Consider the following 21,483-nt stretch of genomic DNA (forward strand, 5'->3'; position numbering starts at 1 on the left):
AGGGCAGAGCATCTGCAAAGCAGCAGTGGGCAGGGGGAGCACAGCTCGCCTCGCTGAAAGCAGCACTGGCTTGGATCTCGGTGTTGGCTTCTCGCTCCTCAGAACTCTAATTTCTGATGGGTTTAATCTCCGGAAGAAGTCTGTAAGGAAATAAAAGCAAAGTGTATGGGAGTTGTAGCTTCTGAAGGGATAGGTTTCGGCTCATCATTTGAGGAATCCACTGGGAGCCAACAGGTCTGTGACTCACTTCTAGCCCCGTTCCTGGCGAGTTTTCCTGCCTCAGCTGCCCACAGCAGGCTGCTCCTGGGCACAGAGCGCGTGTCCTTGTCACCCTGCGCTCGGTACCGCTGGCCTGCCTCCTATGGCCACACAGCTGCCTGCTGCTCCGTTTAATTCCTCTGGTTTTTTATTTATGATATTGAAAGCCATGCATAATACCGGTGTCAGCGGTTTGTTATTTCTCTCATTACCTGATAATTCATGGCCGGGCTCCGAGGCCTTTCCCCAGCGCAGGAGGCGGCTCTGCGCGAGCCACCCTGGCCCATCCAGCGCCGGCGTCGGGCTGTAAATCTGCCTGCTTGTGCCCTGCCAGGCAGCTTGCTGCCCGGCTCCTTTTTAACTCCAGCCCGTGATCGTCCTTCCCAGGTGGATGTGATTTCTCCGATGCCAGGATTGGCTTTCTGCGGGTTTTATGTGCCATGGTAGGGATAATGGTCCAGCGATAACTGCTGCTGGCTGGCGTTCCCAGCAGCAGAGCAAATGAGGGGATCAGCCCAAACACCTCCACTCCTTGTGCCCGTGGCACGGAGCTTTTTGTGAGAAGCTCTGCGAAATGCTGTTTGGCTCTTCCCTGACACGAGTGAAGGGTAGACGAGCAGACGTCGTGCCGAGAAGCGATGAATTTTAATAGCAGCCTTTCGGTGCTGTTTCAGTCCCTTCCAGACGGGCTGTGCCACCCTGGGATTAGCTGCAGCCAGCCTGTTCCTCCTGCCTGTTCCTCCTGCCTGTTCCTCCTGCCTGTTCCTCCTGCCTGCCCGATGCCTGCCTGCTTCTGGCGCTGTCGTGCCTGACAGATCGCAGGGACAGGACAGCTCTGCGTGGCTGCTGCTCCCCTGCACCTGCCTGCGCTCGTAGGGGAGGGCTTGGAGGTGTTGGTCTGGTTGTAAGCATGTGGAAATGTTGCTGGGCTCGGCTCTGCAGCCAGGCTTAGCCTTCTCTGCCTTTAGAGGTCGAAGCTCAGACATCTCAGGTGCTTCTAAATGGGGATATTTAGCCAAGGTGCAGAGCAAAGCACCCCTGGGGGCGTGGAGCAACAGGGCAGTGGCCCCAGCGAGAGCTGGGGCCAAGGCCAAGATGCTGCCGGGAGGAGGGCTGGGGGCAGCTTGGGGCTGGGCTTGACCCCAAACCTTCTCTCTGTCTCTCCAGCCTTCATCCTCATGATCATCCTGGCCCTCATCCGCATCAGCAGAGGCCAGGCTGAAGGCCACCCCTCCATGGCCCAGCTGTCGGGCATCCGCAACCTCTTCGGGGTGTGCGTCTACTCCTTCATGTGCCAGCACTCGCTGCCCTCCCTCATCACGCCCATCTCCAAGAAGAGGCACGTCACCAAGCTGGTGCTGCTCGACTACGTCCTGATCCTGGCTTTCTACAGCCTCCTGTCCTTCACCGCCATTTACTGCTTCCGCAACGACACCCTGATGGACATGTACACCCTCAACTTCACCGACTGCGACATCGTCGGCGTCGCCTTCATCCGCTACTTCCTGGGCCTCTTCCCCGTCTTCACCATCAGCACCAACTTCCCCATCATCGCCGTCACCCTGCGCAACAACTGGAAGACCCTTTTCCACCGGGAAGGGGGCACCTACCCCTGGGTGGTGGACAGGATCGTCTTCCCGGCCATCACGCTCGTCCCCCCGGTGCTGGTGGCTTTCTGCACCCACGACCTGGAGTCCCTGGTGGGGATCACGGGCGCCTACGCCGGGAACGGGATCCAGTACCTCATCCCCGCCTGCCTCGCCTACTGCAGCCGCAAGGACACGCAGCTGGTTTTCGGCAGCGGGACGGTGAACAAGCACCTCTCCCCCTTCCGCCACACCTTCTGGATCGTCTTCGTGCTCGTCTGGGGCTTCTCTTGCTTCGTCTTTGTGACTGCCAACATCGTGCTGAGCGAGGCCAAGCTCTGACGGGGGTCAGCGCTCTCCCTCTCGGGTTCCAGAGACCGCGACCCCGCTGGGACTGGAGGGGAAGAGGTGGCGTGGAGGGAAACTTTTCCTCCAGGCTGGTGGCGTGGCGGTGGGGGTCCCGCCTGGACACGGCCTTTTCCTCCCCCCGTGTGGGTGGAGAGGGCTCAGCCTCGTCCCCCTGGTTCTCAGCCCATCGCCGCCGCCTTCGGCTCCGTTTGAGCATCGCCGGGGGCGCTCCCCTGGTGCCGCGGGTTTCGGCACAGGGGGAGAGGCAGCCGGGGCTGCTCGCTGCAGCCATCAGCTCTGCTCCTTGCTCCCAAAGGCACGGACCCGCTGCGCACAGAACCAGCGGGAGGGTGGGGGAAGAGGAGCCCCCAAAACCCGGGGAGCTGAGGGGAGGGGAAGGAAATCAGGGTGGGCACAGCCCTAGCTCGAAGCGAAGGACCCTGTGCTCTGTTACGCTTTCTTTTTCCGGAGGCATTAACCTGGTTGTGCTCTGGGGAAGGAACACCACGAGTTGCCCAGGATCTGGGATCTCTCAGAGCTGGATTTTTCCAGGCTGGGAATTTACTCTCACATTTCTCACCCTGCTCTTTGCTGTGGCGTGCCCGCAGGGCTGCAGCTTCGCAGCCTTGCTGCCCGCTGACTTCAGCTGGCAAAACCTTTTCCCATTTCATACCAGGCTGGTGCAAGAGGCCAGACCCCGATGGCAGTGGTTAGGGTTTGTGTGGGCTGGGAAGGTGCTAATTACCCAGTGCTGCCAAGCGTTACCTGCGAGAGCTCCGGCTGTGCGCACGGCTGCATCCCCAGCCTCCTGTGCTGGGTAATTAGCCTTGAAACGAGGTGGGTGTTATTAACTCAAGGGAGCAGGCGGGTGCCAGCAGGGGAGGGCAGTGCCGTGGCTCAGCTCTGCCTCCTCCCTGCGGGAGCTGAGCTCCCAGGCCTTACAGGGGAGGGCAAATGAACTGGTCCTAAATCGGTCCCAAATCCCATCTCTCTTCTGCACAGGGTTGGGGTGGGTTTTGGCTGGTCCTGCTCAGCTCAGCTGGGTTTGCTGAGCCCCCAGGTGCCTCTGTGTGTGCGTTGGGCTGCCCCTTTCCTTATCCAGGCAGTGCTGGAGGTGTTCAGTGCTGCTTTCCAAGCACTTCTGAGGCTTCTGTCGGTCACTGCAGCACCACGCGGCCACAGCCAGCACCTATTCGGGGTGGGAGGCTCTCAGGCAAAGATCCGAGGGGTTTTTGTAACAAAAGGAAGAACTTAAGAAGTTTTCACCTGGAATATTTTAAATCCTTTTTTCTCCTCTGCCCTTCTTAAAGCAGGTTCAAAGCCAGGTGCATGTCCCTTACATCCTCTCCTCCTGCCCTCTGCACTTGCTGCAGCATTAAGTGTCACCGCGAGCTAGGAGCAAGCTTTGAACTGCAGCTCTTTTTAATCAAGCTCCGTTTTCAAGTAGGACTTTCTCCTTTCCATATGACCTGAAGTGCTCCTCCCGGGGGACTGTGCAAGTACCTGGAGCTGTACAAAAACACTCGATGGTTTTTTTACAGCAGAGCCCTCCACCTCTCGAGCCCCAGCGCTGCGCCTGTGTCCTTGCCAAGCTGCTTGGAGAGGATGCAGGGGGCCTGCCTCTCTCTGCTCCAGCTCCATCCAAAACAGCCCTTGGCAGCCCTTGCTGGCGAATTTAAACATCCCCAGATGCTGCGGGGAGGCTGATGGGGCATCCTCGGTGCCAGATGAACGCGTAGCTCCACGACACGTAGCTTCACAGGTGGCTGCTGCCTCGGCTGGGGTGTTTGGAGAGCAAAACCAGGGGGCAGCTGGGCTGGAGGCACCCTGCGGGGTGTGGGGCAGGCGTCTGCCACTGCCCCCTTCCCCTGCTCGCTCCCCAGCTCTTGCAGAGCCTCGGCTGCTGGATCTGAGCCCATCACAGGCACCCCGAAGGCTGGGGCACGCTGAGCTGAGCCCCCCCAGTCCTCCTGGTGCAGCTGCAGTGGGTGCAGCCAGCGGGAGGGATGCGATGCCAAGGGGACCAGGTGTGGGTTGATGCAGGGGGCCGAGGCTTTTCCTATCCCCCCTCAGCCTCCTGTCCTTTCATTCAGCTCAGCCCCAGCCCTCCGAGTGCTGGTTTCATGTCCTTGCTGCCCCATTTCAGTGCCAGCCAGAGCAGGGGCGCATCCGTCACTGCTGTTACTGCACCTCCACTCATCCTCCTGTCCCCGCTCAGGGCTGCCCGCAGCCTCCCCTTCCCTCCTGCCCCTTTTTGCAGCCCCCTCCACGTGCTGCAGGAGGCAGCAGGGGCTGGGCTGAGACCTCCCGGCCCCGCACACCCTCTCCTAGCCTCCTCCCAGGAGCTGCTCATCCCATCTCATGGGCTCACGTGCCCAGATGTGCCTTCTCTGCCCTGGCCTAGGTGAGCAGCTCTGCTGTGCCGTGGCACCTTGCCTGGAAGAGCTCTGAGGAGCACGAGAGGTTCCTGGATCAATAACCCAAAATATTGGGTGATGAAGGGAGAGAAACTCAATTTTTCACCCCAAATGTGACAGCAATGCCTTAAAAACGACGGGGGGGAAGCGGGCAGGGGGCGGCTCAGCAGAGGAGGGGCTGGGGGCCGGGCGCGAGCTCCCTCCTCTCACCGAGCAGCACCAAACCTGGTTTGATTTGCCTGGTCCTGACACCACCGATTCATCCTTACAGGTTCTCACGCCGTGCTCGTCCCGACTGTAATCGGTTTTCAGAAAAAAAAAAGGGATTAAACCCAATAAAACGCACACGCTACGGCTCTGCCTCGCCTCTTTCCTTCCCCTCCTCGCCGGGCAGCGGCTCCCGGGGGGGCTCCTGTGACGGATGGGGCCACGAGCCAAGGAGAAATGGCAAGCGGAGAGGCTAATAGAGACCTCACCTCTGCTTCCCCATTAGCCTCCCGCCGCTCGGGCTGGTGGCTGCAAACTCAATTAAAACATCTGCACTTTCCCCTTCTCAATTACATCTCCGTACACTTAAAACCAAACAAATTGAATCGCTCGGCTGCCTCGGGCGGCGAAGGCAAGTTTCTGCCAACAAATTTATTATGGCCATAAAGCGCGGCTTGATTTATGTTAAAATATTAAAACGCAGCTTTATGATGGAAATAAACGCTTTCTGCCGTGGTTCTCTCCGAGGACCTCACAAGCAGCGGAGGATTTTGGGGCTCGGGCTGTAAATCTGGAGCCAAAGTGGCGGCGGGGATGGAGTCGGGTTTTTGTGGCACTTCAGGGAGCGACGGCCACGGACGGGGAAATAAAAACCTGGAGGCTGAGAAGGGGCTGGGGCAGGGCTTCGACCTCACCACACCTCGCCTCGGGGTGGCTGCACCGTCCCCGTGTGGGACCGACACCTTCCCAGCCCCTTCTCTTTTTCTGGTTGCAGATTCCCGATTTTAGGGAAAACCATTCCTAATGGGATAACTGGGGGTGGGCGCCTTGGGGCAGCTCCCATGGATGCAGTGATGCCGGGGCTGGCAGAGGCAGGGGCTGAGCAGGGTGGGTGCCGGGGGGCGCGGTGCCGGCAGCGGTTTCCTCGCCAAGGGCGCACACGGCCGGCAGCCCAGGGCAGTGCGGGTGCCAGAGGCGGCCAAATTAAAAAGTGATTGATTAGCCCATCTCGCCGGGAAGAAATAGCACGGCTCCGAGGCTGCTAAGCATTAAATACCCAACTTCTGCTTTGGACAGCCCGGAGCCGCCACCGACCGACCTCTGGGCTGCTCCTCTGCCATCAGCACCCCGAGTTGCCCCCAGAAAAGCAGCTTTTCCCATCCCAATTAGCATCTAAATTAGATATGCAAATACCTCCACCATGGGGGGGGGACCTGGGTGCTGGGGGCACATTGGGGAGCCCCTGGCCCTGGCTGCCCGACCCCGGGTCCAGCCGTGAGCCCTGTGGGCACCCACCCCTGGGCCACCTCCCCTGGCAGCACCCCGGGGTGCCCCATCCCTCGCTGCCCTCCGCCTCCCGCAGCAAAACCCTTCAATAAAACATGAGGCGAATCCATTTGGCTTCTGCTGAGTCACCGGGGATATAACTAATTAATATAAAACGTGGCTTGGGGATTTTTTTTTTCCAGCCCCTTTTCCGCTCTGTTTTTCTCCTACAGCCCCCAAACCCTGCTCAGGCTCGGCCTCGGAGCCCGCTCAGCCCAGCTGAAGTTGCCATGCTCTGTGCTGGATTTTTGGGCCAGAAAGCCACAATTTGGGGGAAAACTCCCCAGGGCACGTGGAGGGGAGCAGCCTGGCCGGAGCTGCCCCATGCAAAGTGGTGCCGTGGGCAGGGGTGGCACGGGAAGGCTCCCCCCCACCAGCTTCATCCATTTACCACCTTTAGTTTTCCATCGCCACCTTCCTCCCTCCCCGAGCGGCCTTCGGAGGGGCTGCCAAAGCAATTAAGAGACAATTGCAGTGATAAATAAGTAACGGGAATTAAAGTGTCAGCGCCGGCGCGCGATGGCAGCCAGGCTGCGGGGAGGGGGGGGGGAGGGAGGTGGGACACTGCCTGGGTTTCGCCCCAGCCAGATGGACGGATGGATGGACGGACAGATGGACGGACAGGCCTTGCCAATGCTTCTGTCCCCGGGCAAGGAGCGTCCAGGCCTCTCCTGACCTCTGTGGGGCTTGGCAGCCACCCCTTTGGTGCCCTTGCCCAGCAGCCACCTGACCGGGTGCTTTGGGATGGGGCAAGGGAAGGAGGAGCGAGCCTGGGGTGGTGGCCCTGTGGGACACCTTGGACCCGCTGTGCTGGTAATGAGGGCTGAAACCAGCAGGTTGGAACGGGATTAAGGACATTTCCCCCAGATCTTGCTCTGTGGGTGCTCTCCCAGCCTGCGCCCGGGGGCAGTGGTGCCAGCCGGGCACGGGGACGCAAGCGGGGCTGGGGCTCAGGAGCTCGGGCATTGCTGTGGCTGGGGGGACAAAGCCAAGGGCAGCACGGGGCTCACGGCCAGAGATGGAAGAAGGGTCCCCAGCCGGTTTAAAATGTCTCTTTAATGACCTAGACGTGGAGCTTTGAGTCCCTTGAATGAGCCAAAACATGACGGAAACGCGGCAGCGATGAGTTCGGCGTCCCCGGCCAGCCCTGCCTGCGGGGCCAACCCAGTCCGGCCCCGAGGAGGCTCCCCCAGCCCCCCAGAGGGCACGGACCCGGCTTGGAGCATCCCGCTGCCAGCAGTGGAGGACCCCGGGGTGCTCGAGCACATCCCCGGGAGGAGCACCGTGCCACAGCCCAGCCAGGAGCCACCAGCTCGCCCGCGGGGAAGCCGAGCAAAGGGCACTTTGCTTTCCTCCCCCTGGAGAGGAGGGGAGCAAGCATGGCCCCCGTGTCCCCCCTCACACCTCTGACTCCAGGCTGGAGACCCTCCGCCAGGACCCGCCGGCGCAGGGGCTCATCACCCCGCGAGCCGCCAGCCTCTCCGGCCCCACCGCCCGCAGAAAGCCCGGCTCCCCGCGCCTCCCCCAGCCTCTGCAGGCTCCGTCCCAGCGCCCCGAGCCCCGGCCGCCCCCCAGCACCCCAAGGTGCTCGCGGGGTGGCGGGGACCCACGGGAGAGGTGCCCTAAATAGAGGGGCAGGTGAGCGCACGAGTCCACGTAGGCGTAGGGTGCGCACGCGGTGCCGCGGGGCTTTTGCCGGCACGCTTCCCGGTACGACGGCAGCCGTGCCATGGGCGAGCTCAGTGCCCTGCCCAACCCCACCAGCCGCCCGGCGGCCTCGGGGCAGTGGGGGCCGCAGCTGTGGGCGGCCTCGGCTTCGGGGAAGAGGTCAGGGATGTCGGTGCGGGTGGTGGGTTGGTGGGTGCCGCAGCGTCGCAGCGCCGTGGCTCGGTGCTTCTCGCCCCGCTCCCAGGACGCCCTGGCCGTGCTCGCCCGGTGGCTCGGATGCTCCCGCTCCGCTCTGCAAGTCCTGGTGGCTTTGGGGAAGGAGCTGCGGGCACAGGCGGGGGGCAGGGAAGGGTTTCCCACCTCCCTCCTCGTCTCCAAGGTGGGGAGCAGCCGGGGCACTGTCCCCGAGCCCTGGTGTCCCCCATCCGCGTAGAGCAGGGGGGTGTTGGGCAGCCGGTCCCCCCGCTTGTGCTCCCTGTAGATGTCCGGCAGCGGGAGCTCCCTGGGCGGTGTTGGGGTGCCGATGGGGGCACCGATGTGGTTCCCCATCACCGTGTGCTCCCCAAAATCCTCCTCCGGCACCGTCTTCGCTAGGAGATGAGGCACGCTGCCCACCACGCAGCCCCGGGGGGCTTTGTCCCCGGCACAGCCCCCCCGAAACTTCAGGGGGTGAAGGACACGGGGGACGCGCTCGCTCGCTGCCCTCCGCTTCTCCTCCCCGGGCAGCCGCGAGTCCACGGGGATGGGCAGGGGGAGCCCTGGGGGGGCCCCCTTGGCAGCGGGGGCTCTGCCCAGCCTCTCGGCGGGGGCCGGGCCGGAGGAGAGGCCCCGGTGGGTGCCGGTGCTGTTCTGCACCACAAGCTGGGGTGTCCTGAGCGAGAAGGTGGTCTGCAGGTGCTCGCTGCGGCTGCTCCAGTCCTCGATGGTGCGCGTGGCGTGCTCCAGCGAGCCGCCCACGCTGGCCGTCGACACCATGTCCTTGGCGGCCTGCAGCATCTTCAGCACGTTGGCTTGGGCCGAGCTCGCCGTCACGTCGGGCGTGGGCGCCCGCCCGGGGCTGGGCAGGGTCTGCACCCCGCTGAAGCAGCTGTAAATGCCCTGCGGGGAGAGCAGCGACCGCGCACTGTCAGCCATGCGCCCTCCAAGCCACGCAAGGGCACGAGAAGTCGTTTGGGTGGGATGGGAAGAACCAGGAGCTGGCCTGAGATGGGTCGATTGGGTGAAGGCAAAGCCAAAATCTCCATGTGAGCCCCCTGCCCCACCTCGGGGTGGCTCCTGTCCCCCACCACTCACCCAGCACCACCCCAGGCACCGAAAAGCCAGCAGAGACCAAAGCCCCGACGCGATGTCCCCTCCCTGGTATCCCCTCCCCAACGTCCCCAGCACCACCGGGGCAGGGGGCACGCACCCTGCTGATGGCCAGGAGGAAGTCGAGCTTGTGGGATTTGGGGACGTTGTGCCGCAGCTTCCAGTAGACGAGGTGCTCCCAGGCGAAGACCAGCAGGCTGAGCCCCATGGCCACCAGCAGCATGTAGAAGACCCCGGCCATGTTGTCGATGTCCAGCTTGCTGCTCATCACCTCGTTCTTCTCGTTCTGGCAGATCCCTGACAGCCACACCGTCTCCAGCTTCTGGGTCTCCCCTAGAGCCAGGCAGAGCCACGGGGGGGGGGGGGGTGAAAACCCACCACGGGTACCCAGCACAGCCCCCAGAGGATAAAATCCCCCCCAACCCACTGGAGATGCTCTCGGCTCAGCCCTCAGCCTGAGCATCCCCTGGATCCTCCAGGATTTCTGCTGTCCCATTTGTCCCTTGTGCCAGCCGTGCCCTGTCCCCTCCCCACATCCCAGCCCCTCCGATTTGGGATTTGGATTTGGGATTGGGATATGGCCATTTGGAATTTTCCAGCCTTCGAGAAGAAAGGAGACCCCCCGAGGGGATAACCCCCACCCACCCAACTGCAGAACCACAGCCTGGTTTGAAGCCACCTCCAAGGTGCAACCCACCTCCCCCCAACCCCTCGGGACCACCCTCCAATGACCCACAGAGCACGGGACCCCCGAGAAGCTGCCCCGGGCACCCCACCATCTCCCAGGAACTGCAGCAGGGCCAGGTCGATGGCCCGCTTCCAGCGCGAGTCCTTCTGCAGGGCGATGCCGTAGCCGGTGGTGGCGAACACCTTCCCCGAGCCGATGGTCACCAGCTTGCAGCCCTCGTCCTTGCCCGCCATGTAGTTGAGCACCGCCGCGTCGTAGATGAAGGCGTCCAGCTTCCTGCCCGCCGCCGGGAGGGACGGGTGAGGGGGGGTCTCATATTGGGGGTGCAGACCCGTTTTTGGGGAGCTGTGCCTCTTTCGGGTGGCTGTGACCCAGCGGGAGTGGATGGGGCACTTTTTTGGGGGGGGGTCTTAATCCCAGCTTGGGGAGCCAAAAACCCATCTGGGGGTGAGGAGCCCAACCTGGGGTGGACACATCCTATTTGGGGGGGGCTGTAGGGAGCTCTATGCCCTCTGCATGGGGTTGTACACTTTTTTGGGGGGTTATATCCCATTTGGGCAAGCTTTATGGAGCCATACCCCATCTTGGAGAGCTCACTTGGAGGGGCCGACCCCATTTCAGAGGCCATGCCCCCCCCGGGAGGATCGCCCCGTGCCACGGGGAGCCATACGGAGCTGTGCTTCACCCGGGGGACCCCCACCCCAGCCCAGGGGGGGCCGTACCCCATCTTGAGGCTGGTGAGGGCATCCTCCACGGAGCGCTGGTTGTACTTCACCATGTGGGTGTGCATGTCGGGGTAGTTGCTGCGGATGTTCCTCTCCGTGCTGCCGTTGGGGACGGTGCCGAAGCGGAAGGGGGGGTACTGCTCCTGCGGCTTCTGGAACTGCAGCGCGGAGCCCAGCAGCTCCGTCACACGGGGGCCGTGTCCCCCCAAGCCCCCCCAAGTCCCCCCATGGCCCCACCAGGTCCCCAAAGCCACCCACCCCTCCTCCCACCCACGCACAACCAGGCTGGCGCAAAGATGCGCCCCCACCTCCCCGGGGGAAGGTGTCCCCAACCCAGATAACCTTAATTTTTTGGGGAGGACCCGGGGGAGAAGCGTGCACCCCCACCTTCCTGTCGCTCAGCCCCGACACGGTGTCGATGTACTGCTCCTGGATCATGAAGGCGGCCAGGTTGGCCGTGTAGCTGGCGAGGAAGATGACGGCGAAGAAGGCCCAGACCAGCACCATGATCTTGCTGGTGGTGCCCTTGGGGTTCTCGATGGGCACGGAGTTGTTGAAGACCAGGGCCCACAGCAGCCACACCGACTTGCCGATGGTGAAGGAGGGACCGCCCGGCCCTGGTGGGGATGGGGGACAGAGGGGACAGGTGTCAGCACGGCCGGGGACGCGTCCCCCCCACCCCACAGCCGCCTCCCCAACTCTCACGTTTGCCACTGGTGAGGTTCTGGTTGTAGCCCACGGGGCTGAAGTACTCGAACACGAAGACGGTGACGGCCACCACGGTGAGGCACATGACGAACATCATCACCCACACGGCCGGGCTGTAGGGCTCTGCAAAGGGCAGGGGGGTCCCCATGGGTCCCGGGACCTGTCCCCATATCCCCCTAGGGACACCCTGGAGCCCTCCCCAAAAGCCTGGGCTCGATGACCCGAATATCACCGGGCAGATCCTCGGTGAGCCGAGGGGGACGGGGGATGCTGCGAGGGGGACGTGCTGGAATACCATCGGCAGGGAGGTGCTCGGGGGATGCTGCTCACCTCTGGGGCCATCCGTGGGGGTTTCCCATGGGATCAGAGGTTACCTACCCCCTGCACTGCCCCCAGGCTCCACAGGGGATGTGGGGGACGCGTGCTCAGGGCCACCCCTGTCCTCCGCCGTGTCCCGGCCCCGCTCCGGCCAGGCTGGGCTCTCTCTGTGCCCCCATGGAAAGCCTCAAGGACCCCCCCCGGGTTTCCAGCCTGAATTTTGTGCTGACTTTGGCCGCTCTCCTCTCCTCCCTAGGCTGCAGTTCTGCTCGTTTAAAGCTCGTGGGAAGTTTTAGCACCAGCGGCTGGGATTTCCCAGTTTAGGGTGGCTCTGGCAAGGGCAGCTGGGGGCTCAGGTCCCCAAGCAGGGCTCTGCCAGCAACCCCCCGGCTCCTCTGACCCCAAACCTTCATCCTGCCTCTGCCGTGTGAATAACTACGAGGAAAACCCACTCCCTGCCCCAATCTCCATACTAACGGGATTACTTGGTCAAGAGGAGGAGAAATCCCCGACGGCAGCCCCACAGCCTTCCCCTGTGGCTCGCAAACAGGATTTTTTTTTCCCAAAATGATTAAAACCCAGCAACATTTCCCACCCGCCCCTGCGGGAGGACCGGGGTCAGCCCGCCTGCCCTCACCGAGGAAGGCGGAGGGCGAGACGGTGCCGTTGCTCCTGGCCACCATCACGCTGATGCCGGTCTCCACGAAGGGCACGGAGAAGTCGACGATCTCGGAGCGCTCCTCGTTGATGGTGAGGGAGCCGATGGCCATGTCAGCACGCCGGTAATACACCTGGGGAGGGCAGGGAGAGCTCAGGGCAGGAGGAGGAGGAGGAGGAGGAGGAGGAGGAGGAGGAGGAGGAGGAGGAGGAGATGCCCGGCGCCCCCCTACCTCCCCGATCATGCCATTCCACACCCCGCGGACGATCTTGCCGTGCTTGCCGTTGGTCACCAGGTAGAGGTCGTAGGAGAACTTGACCGCCTTGGCCAGCTTCTTCAGGATGTCGATGCAGAAGCCCTTGCAGCACAGCTTGGTGTAGGGGTCCGCCAGGCCATCGCTGCTGAAAGCGCAATGAGAAAATGTGGGTCCGGGTCCCCATGGAAAGAGGAAAGGGGAATAAGGGGAAAGCAGCAAAAGGGGGAAAAGATGAAAGGAGAACAAAGGGGAGGGGAGAAAGTGGAAAGGGAAAAAAGAAGAATTGGGAAGAGAAAGAAAGGGGAGAGAAGAAAGAGAAAAGGGATAAAGGGGAAAGGGAATAGGAAAGGGGTATGGGGAAGGGAGAAAAGGGAAGAAGGGAGAGGAAGGGGGAAGGAGGGAAAGGGAAAGGGAAAGGGAAAGGGAAAGGGAAAGGGAAAGGGAAAGGGAAAGGGAAAGGGAAAGGGAAAGGGAAAGGGAAAGGGAAAGGGAAAGGGAAAGGGGAACAGGGAAGAGGAGGAGCAGGAGCAAGTGGGGAAGGGGAAGGGGAAGGGGAAGGGGAAGGGGAAGGGGAAGGGGAAGGGGAAGGAGAAGGAGAAGGAGAAGGAGAAGGAGAAGGAGAAGGAGAAGGAGAAGGAGAAGGAGAAGGAGAAGGAGAAGGAGAAGGAGAAGGAGAAGGAGAAGGAGAAGGAGAAGGAGAAGGAGAAGGAGAAGGAGAAGGAGAAGGAGAAGGAGAAGGAGAAGGAGAAGGAGAAGGAGAAGGAGAAGGAGAAGGAGAAGGAGAAGGAGAAGGAGAAGGAGAAGGAGAAGGAGAAGGAGAAGGAGAAGGAGAAGGAGAAGGAGAAGGAGAAGGAGAAGGAGGGGACACCGCTGGTGTCCCCCAGCCCCCAGTGGGTAAGCACGGAGCCTTTCCCAGCACCCCCACAGCCAGGCAGGCAGCGGGGCCCCCTCCTGCCCTGCCTCCAGCCCTGTCCCAGCTGAAACCAGCACCTTCCCAGCCCCTGCCCGTGTCCCGGGGGGTGGTGGGGACGGGGCCAGCAGCCCCGCTCACCTGGCGGAGGCGTTGGTCTGCTTGCGGCAGGGCACGGTGTTGCGCACGCAGACGCCGGTGCTGGGGTCGGTGTTCTCCACGATGACAAAGGGTCGCTCCTCCAGCGTGGCCACCGTCAGGTGCCGGTTGTCCACCACGGGCTGCAGGAAGGCGCCGTAGCGGGGCCACACCGGGTACTTCATGTGGATGATGCCGTGCTCCCATTTCCCCACCTGCCCCGGGCGAGAGGACATCATCACCAGGGGGGACATGGGGGGGTCCCCATGCCCTCGGGGCTCGTCCCCCACCCCAGAGCATCGTTAGGTTGGGGCTCAGCCACGGTGAGCCCGAGCCCAGCTCCCCCCTGCTCTGGTTCTTTACACCAGTGTCCACAGGCTGAGGGTTTTTTTCTTGGGGTTACGGCCGCACCAGAGCGCAAAAGTGGCCAAATTTCACCCAAAATTGTTTTAAACTGGAAAAAAAAAAACACCCGTAGAAAGCACCTCGGGGCACACGGTGCTGCACGGGGAGGCTCATGGGGAGGAGAAAATTCATCTGCAGGGGGAAAATACCATGGGGACAAAGCCCGGGGCACACGCCGGGGCTGGGGGATCTGCAGGGCCCCCATTTGGCAGGGACAACACCAAAAGAGCCCTGGTGACAGCCGTGGGGCTTGCATGGTTCAACCCGGTGTGTGTTTTGGGGGGGTCCCGGCCCGTGTCCGGCCCCCGGGCTCCTACCATCTCCCAGAGCCGGTGCTGGTTGAGCGAGATGACCACCATGGTGGGCCGCACCAGGTAGCCGCCCTCGTTGAAGGAGAAGTCGCGGTGCTCCCACGTCACGTTGAGGAGGTGCCTGGTGGGGACACGGCGCACGGTGAGCCTGAAACCCGCAGCCCACACGGCCCCGGCTCCCCCTGCCTCCAGCCGGGCTCCTGGATCCCAAAAACACCAGGAGGACATGTGGGGCCGGGAGAGGAGCCCCGCTTCACCAGCTCCATCGCCCTCCCTTCCCCTTCCCCTCCCCTCCTCCATCTCCCCAAATCCCCCCCGCAACACGGAGCCCCCCGGGACCTCACCGGTAGAAGCTGCTGTTGGCCACGGCGCCGGCGGGCGCCCGGCAATCCCTCCCCACGTCCGGGAGGAAGCCGTGGGCTCGGAAGAAGCCGGCTGCCCCCATGGCGATGATGGCCACCCCGTCCCGCACCTTCTGCCGCAGGCTGAGCTTCCAGCTCTCCGTCACCACGCTGATGAGGCCGACGGGGAAGGAGGCGGGCGGCAGCTCCATGTTGCCCACCGTCAGGCTGGGCACGATCCAGACGTAGCCCGGCCCCACGAGGCCGGCTTGCTCGGCCATGGAGAAGAGGAACTCGGCCTCGTCCCGCGAGCAGTAGGCGATGAGCACCTGGGCGTCCAGCTGCCGCAGGAGCCGCTGCGTCCTGGAGCCGCTGCGCTCCTGGCTCATCTCGAAGGTGAGCACCTCCTGCAGCTCCCAGCCGAAGTAGCTGGCGTCCGTGAAGGCGCGGATGACGTCCAGGAAGATGTTGTAGCCCGGGTAGAGGCTGGTGATGACGGCGAAGGAGCCCCAGTCGTATTCCTCCAGCACCTTGAAGATCACCTGGATCTGCTGCTCGATGGAGACGCCCAGCTGCAGGAAAGCCGAGCCGGGCTCCTGCGGGACGAGGAGGGGTCAGGGGGTGCTTGGCACCGCGGCACCCTTGTGGACCCCCGTGGAGAGATGGAGGAGCTATGGGACAGTGGGGTCCGTGGGGTGGGGACACCCAAAATGGGACCAGTTCATCCCCATGGGATCTGCTGAGCCGTGACCACCACCCCACTGCTCAGGGCCAAGTGGTCCCGGGGTGTTGGCCAAAACCCGTCCAGGGGTGTCCAGCAGAGGCCGGGCGCTTCCCGCATCGTGCCGGGGAGCAGCTCCCGCCCCGCTACCTGCAGTCACCTCCCATCGCCCGCCCCACCTCCGCGGCCATCTGGCCTCTCATTAGCAAATCTTAATTGAGCTGATTCTGTCTTAAATGATGCAGCGAATGGCATTTGCAGAAGGTCACGAGCAGGCAGCAGCATTTCGCCACGCACACCGCCTCCACCTCCAGATTTTTTTTTTCCTTTGAAGCCACAGATGTGCCCAGAGGGGGCCAGGGAGTGGGGGCACCACCCCCTAAACCCCCTCAAGGGTAGCTGCAGGACACCAGCCTACAGCAACGGGGTGGATCCAGCCACGGCCACCTCACCCACTGCCACCTACCCGGGGAGCCTGGTGCAGGCAGAGGTGCAGAGGGGACACCCAGGGGCTTTAGACCCCAGAGCACGAAAGCAACCCCTAAACAGCTTGGGGGGGTGGCCAGATGTTTGCCCCTGCCCTGAAGAGCACAGCTGGGATCCCTCCGAGCAGCTGATGCCATCAGGTGGAACCAGCACCAGGACCCTCCCCAGGTGCCGGGTACAGGACAAGCACCCAGGGAGGGGATGAGAGGGGGGATGAGCCAAATCCTGCCTGGAAAGCCAGGGAGTCACCCCCCAGGGAACAACCCCGGTGAAAGCCTCACCTTCGGGGTGAGGACCACCGCAGACCCCCCGCTGATGCTGATGACGGGGACCTGGGTCTGGGAGGAGACGAAGTCAAGGATCTGCGCCACCGCCTCGGTGCCGACGTTGTCCTCGAAGACGATGCCGTGGATCTTGTGGCTGGCCAGGACGCTGCAGATGTGGGTGAGGAGGCTGCTGGGGTTGGTGTCGTTGACGATGACGGTGATGGGGTGGATCTCCAGGGGCATGTCCAGGAAGCTCTGGGGGCTCAGGCGGGAGCGGATGTGCAGCGGGTAGGACGTGCCCCCGAACACCACGGCCACGTTGACCACCGGCTCCTCGGGGCCGGGCAGCAGGACGTCGCTGAAGGCAGCCGAGCAGCCCAGCACCAGCGACAGAAGCAGAGCGGGTGCCGGCGCTCTGCCCATGTCCACCGCCGCGTCCCTGCGGGGACGGACACAGCCCCTCGCATCCAGCCCTCCGCCAGGGCCCCCGCTCGCCCAGACCCCCCCCCTCTGTGCGCCACCCCAGGGTGGGTGACCCCTATAAATGAGGGGACCCTCATCCTTCAGAGGCTGGATGCAGTGCAGGGGGGAGCACAGGGCTGCCCCCCCCCAGCTCAGCCCCTTTTGGGGTGCTGGTGCCCAGTGCCACATCCCCACAAATCCTTCCCATCTGGTCCCTGCTTCCCACCCCCTAACATCCCCACCCCACCACCTCCAGCCCCTTCCAGCCCCACTGCCCTCCTTCCCCTGCAGGCCCCCACTGTCGGGATGCTTTTTCTTGCCCCCTTGGCAAGAGGTGGCAGGAGCTAGAGGTGGCAGGAGGAGCTGGATGCTCCTTCACGCCTCCCTCCGCAGCTGACAGGCACCTGAAATATTTAAGGGCTGAAAGCTGGCGTCCCCCTCTGCACCCTCCTCTGCAGCACAGAGCAGCTCCCCGGCCAGCCAAAGGGGTTTGGGGTGCAGCGGGGCTGGGGACGGGCAGAAAGAGCCCCTTGGCTCCTGCCCCGAGCCCCCACCAGCTCCATGCTGCTGCCGGGGAGGCTGCCTGCCTGCCTGGTGCCTGCAGGCACCAAATTCCCCCATCAGCGCCTCCTCTGCCAGCTTTGGCCGTGCTGGCACCCAGGTTGAGCACGCAGGGTGAGAGCAGCGCTTATAGAGGGGAGAAAAAAAAAATAAATCACCTTTAGCTGCCCGCCAGCAATGCAATATCTGATTTTTGGCTCTCCAGGGCTGGTAGTGACCCCTTCCCACCAGCCACAGCTGCTTCACTGGGGCAGGAGCCCCCCTGCACCATACGTGCCCCGCAGGTGCCCTTCTCTCCCCCCGGCCCCGGGGCTGTGCGAGGTGGCCGAGCAGCCAGGGGAGCTGGGAGTCACCTGAAAGGTGCCCTTGTGGGAGGATTCAGCCGCACGGAGCCCTGCCTCGGGGCTCTGCAGCGCCGGCCACCCCAGCGCATCCTACACGCCAGCCTGTGCCAGGGGGTGACATCCCCCCGGGGCTGTGCACGGCGCTGCTCCCCTGTGCCGGAGCTCACCCTACAATTAAAAGCTGCAGGGAACGCTGATTCCCCTCCCTCCCCAAGCCCTGTTGCCCCAGGGCCACCACCAGCCACGGTGGCGCTGGCCATGGCCCGGTGTCACTGCGTGCAGCGAGGTGCCAGCTGCCAGCTGGCGCTCGGAATCGTCACTGGCAATTAAAAGCCACTGCCGCTTAACGAGCCCTCGGCACAGCCCGAGGTTGGGGCTGGATTCGGGGTGCAGGCTGCCCTGGGGACCCCTCCGCACCGTGCCGACGCTCAGCCCTTTGGCACACAACTCCCTCGGTGCCAAAAACACCGCCGGAATTTGGGACAGAAACCCACAAAACGACCCCAAGGAGTGCGCCCTGATGCCAGCACCTGGCATCGCAGCGTGGGCATCGGCTTGGGAGCAGGGGCACGGCCACCCCCGGCACCCCACCCCACGGCACTGGGGGGTGCTCCCTGCCCTCCCGGCCCTCCTCCTGCCACCCCACACCGCGGCAGCCACGACGCCAAGGCGATGGCCACGGCCCCTTGGCCGGGGAGGGCGGCCGGTGACTCATGTTGGCACCGTCCCACGCTACGGCACGGCCGGGCTGGCCCCCGCCACCCGCTCCTCGCCGCCATTCCCGGGTATTTTTAGTCCCGAGATAAATAATTCATCGGGAAGCCGGCACCGGCTACCCGAGCGGGGAGGAAGGGGAGCAGCACGCCACCCAAAACAAACAGAGCCGCCCTCCCAGCGGCTTTGCCCGGCTGATTCCTCCTCAAGGACGTTTAAATATACCCCGGGCCCTCGCGGTGGCTGATCGGGCTCCTTCCTCCAGCCCTGGCGCTTCTCCCATCCCCAACCAGCACGGGACGGCCGGGCTGCAAATCCTCCTCCTCTTCCTCACACCTGGGCTCAGGGGGACTCCTCCAGCACTGGGTAATCCGCACAAGGACTCCAAAAAAACCCTCCTGCAAAGCCAGGTGCTGCCTGCAAAGGAGCTGCTCCCAGCCAGGCTCCGAATGGGGACGGATTTGGGGAAAACGGACCAAAAGCGAGCCCCTGGCCCTCGCTCCCAGAGCACGGTGATGATTGCAGGGACAGGAGGTGGGCACGGGCGCAGAACCGTGTTGAGCCGCCGCTCAGATCACCGGGGAAATAAATCCCCATCCTTGCCAGGGAGCCAGCGTGGAGGGGCTGGGGCTGTGGGGCTGGGGTCGGAGCAGCAGTGGGGTGCAGCATCGTGCCCGCTGTGGCCTCAAAGGAGGCTGGCGGGGGCTCGAGGCCGGCCGAGCCCCTTGGGCAGCTGGTGGGGCTCGGGTCAGGGCCAGCCCCGCTCCAAAATGTCCGGGTTTGGGCTGCGAAGCGCGGGGAGGAGCTGGGGCGCAGCCAGCGCAGTGCCCCACAGCTGCTGCTTCTTCTGGGGGGGGTGGGAAAATGGGATTTGGGGGGAGAAGGCGAAGACAGGAAGGCTGCTGGAGGCAGAGGAGGAGGAGGATGACTTGGCACGTCCTGCTTGGGGCCCCAGGACACTTGCTGAACCCCGCTGTCACCGTGCACCTGGGGCACAGCAATGCCACCTCCCTGCAGCCTCCCCGGGGATGACAGGACACCAACGGGGCCGCTCCGTGGCTTTTTGGTGTTTTTGGAGTGTTTCTGGCAGCTTTCCTCTGCGCAGCTTCACCCGAGAAGCCAAGCGCTCGCAGAAACCTGCTCCAGGCACTGCTCCAGCCCTCACCTTCCTCCACCTCCCGAAATGTTATTTTAATGCAACAGGGAAAGTTTGCTCCTGGTTTTAAACCTCCTTCCCCCATCCCTCCCTCCCCTGCTCTGAGCCCCAGCGCAGCCAGGGCAGAGCTCCTGCAGATATTTTGACCTCAGGGAGGGGAGAAATAAAACCCCGAAACGCAAAGCACCTCCCGAGGAAGAGAAACCTTATCCCAAAAAAAGCCTCCGAGCCTGAAAACCACGGGGAAGGGACAGAGCGGGCAGGGGAGGGGATGGAAAGGACAGAAGGAAACAGACCCCGGTGGGGATGGATGCTCGGGGCACTGCTGGGGGTGGGAACCGGGCTTGGTGCTGCCAACAGAGCCCCCCGAAAGAGAAAAAGCAGCAAAACCTCCCCAAAACCTCCCCAAAACCTCCCCAAAACCAACTCTTGGCTGGGGACCTGGGGATTGTGGGGGGGGGAGAAGCGGCGGCAGCCAGCAGCGAGCGCCGTCTCCTTTCAACCTTCATCCTCCAGCACCCAGCATCACCTTCCTCCTCATCATCACCTTCCTCCTCCTCACCTTCCTCCTCATCCCCTTCCTCCTCCTCCTCCTCACCGGGCACCAGTTGCGGGCAGGGTCCCAGCGGACCCCGCAGCCACACGCACCCAAACGCAGCTTAGGAAAGGTCGAAGCTGGATTAACCCAAAATAAACCCCCAGCGTCCTCCTCCCGCTGCGTTACGCAAGGTGCCGGGGGGACAGGGCTGGGGGCACCAAGGGGGGGCCCTTTATTATTTTTTTTTTTGGGTGGGGGGCTCCCTCCCACCCTCCCACCCTCCTTAAAAACAACCCGAGCTTAATTTTCATCCTCCCCCCAGGACGTGGGGATGCTGGAGCAGAGGGAACGGGTTAGGAAACAACCCAAGCAGCCCCCCCCCCGAATAAAATCCCACCCGACTCCCCCCCAAAAGTTCCTCCCGGTGGCAGCGGAGCCCGTCGGGGGGGCTCGGCCGCCCCCAACCCGCCCAGTACTTACGGGACCAGCGCTGCTCCGGCTGCCTACATGCCCCGCACCTCCGGGGGGGCTGCACGTCCCGGGGCCGGGGCACGGCTCCCAGGGCCCCCCCCTCGCCGCGGGGCAGCCCCCGGGGGCAGGAGCGGTCCCCGGTGCGCCCGGCGGGGCCGGCCCGGCTGCGGGATGCGCGGGGGAAGGGGAAGGGGAAGGGATGGGGTGGGATGTAGGGTGGGGAGCCGGGGGGCAGGGGGGGCGGGGGGGGGGGTCCAGCGGCCGCCCGTCGGTCCCGGACTCGTCCTTGGAAGAGGAGGAGGAGGAGGAGGAGGAGGAAGCTCTGCAGCTGCGGCAGGGATGGGAGCGGAGGAAGGAGGGAGCGGGAGAGGGGTGGGTGCGCACGGGAGGGGGGGGCCCGAGCTCGCCCGATGCCAGCAGGTGTTTTTTGGGTTTTTTTTGGGGGGGGTGGGGGAGGACAGAGGGGACGGGCTCCCCCCCACCCCCCCCACCCCGGCTTCATGCCGGCCGCCCCCCCGTAGCCATGCCCCGGGACGGCCGGGGGGAGCCGGCGGTGCTGGGGGCCGGAGGCTGGGATGCGCGCACGGCCGGGGCCGGGGGGGGGGGCGGAGGAGGAGGAGGAGGAGGAGGAGGAGGAGGAGGAGGAAGAGGAGGAGGAGGCTTGGCAGAAGGACGAGACAGATGTCCTCCGGGCTCCTGCCCTCCTGCTGCCACCTCGGGGCTGCCCGCAGCCCCCTCCCCGCTTTGCGCCTTTGCAGCCGGCGGTGGTCCCAGGCTTGGGGTGCGCAGGGGGCAAAACCCCCCCCCCGGCTCCCCACCCCCCCGAAATCCCCAGGAGGGAAAAACAACACCAGGAACACCACGAACTGGCACAGCCCATGCAGAGCCCCCCGTCCCGTGTCCCCCCTCCTGTCCCCAGCCGGGCACTGCCCCCCTGCAGCCCACCCCCAGGGGCACCCCAGGAGCAGCCCCGGGGCCCCCATCGGTGGCAGGGGGGGCGCAGAGAGCAAAGCCCCCGCAGGCAGCAGCAACCTCCAGCTGTCACCAGGAGCAGCATTAAGGCAGCGGCTGATCCCCGGCACTGCCTGAGAGCAAACCAGGCCCGGGGGGGGGAGAGGGGGGGCTCCAGAGAATGAAGGGGGACATGGACAGGGGCCCCAGTGGGGTCCCGTTGCCCCCAGGCTGGGC

The 21,483-nt window shown here is 63.9% G+C and overlaps 2 protein-coding genes across 7 annotated transcripts in view; one reads left to right on the top strand and one right to left on the bottom strand.

Moving 5' to 3' along the window:
* TMEM104 (transmembrane protein 104) overlaps positions 1-4,963 on the top strand; it is a 39,777-nt gene extending 34,814 nt beyond the window's left edge. For all 5 annotated transcript variants that reach the window (XM_068654721.1, XM_068654718.1, XM_068654723.1 and 2 more), the window contains one exon: positions 1,426-4,963. In XM_068654721.1, coding sequence (XP_068510822.1) covers positions 1,426-2,186 — 761 coding nt within the window. In that variant the 3' untranslated portion in view covers positions 2,187-4,963. The remainder of the gene's footprint in view (positions 1-1,425) is intronic.
* A 2,219-nt stretch (positions 4,964-7,182) lies between these two features.
* On the bottom strand, positions 7,183-20,445 carry GRIN2C (glutamate ionotropic receptor NMDA type subunit 2C). 2 transcript variants are annotated; one of them, XM_068654717.1, is made up of 13 exons: positions 20,305-20,445; positions 16,065-16,488; positions 14,580-15,172; positions 14,242-14,356; positions 13,523-13,734; positions 12,448-12,613; positions 12,195-12,348; positions 11,237-11,362; positions 10,919-11,148; positions 10,529-10,689; positions 9,895-10,082; positions 9,219-9,451; positions 7,183-8,908 (listed from the first exon to the last, which is right to left on the bottom strand). In XM_068654717.1, the coding sequence occupies exons 2-13, from the start codon at positions 16,470-16,472 to the stop codon at positions 7,541-7,543; spliced, it is 3,954 nt and encodes a 1,317-aa protein (XP_068510818.1). In that variant the 5' UTR covers positions 16,473-16,488; positions 20,305-20,445; the 3' UTR covers positions 7,183-7,540. The 2 variants fall into 2 exon arrangements, with proteins under 2 accessions (XP_068510818.1, XP_068510817.1); XM_068654716.1 differs by having other exon boundaries at positions 12,448-12,616.
* Positions 20,446-21,483: the final 1,038 nt, after the last annotated feature.

This window comes from Anas acuta, chromosome 18 (assembly GCF_963932015.1).
Source record: "Anas acuta chromosome 18, bAnaAcu1.1, whole genome shotgun sequence".
In the NCBI taxonomy this organism is placed as follows: Eukaryota; Metazoa; Chordata; class Aves; order Anseriformes; family Anatidae; genus Anas; species Anas acuta.

Coding starts and splice junctions, on each gene's coding strand:
- GRIN2C (XM_068654716.1), bottom strand. CDS start 16,472: ATGGGCAGAGCGCCGGCACCCGCTCTGCTTCTGTCGCTGGTGCTGGGC. Junction 11,363..12,194: donor CTCGCCCTCCGCCTTCCTCG/GTGAGGGCAGGC, acceptor TGCCCTTTGCAG/AGCCCTACAGCCCGGCCGTG. Junction 10,690..10,918: donor CGGGGCTGAGCGACAGGAAG/GTGGGGGTGCAC, acceptor TCCGCGCTGCAG/TTCCAGAAGCCGCAGGAGCA.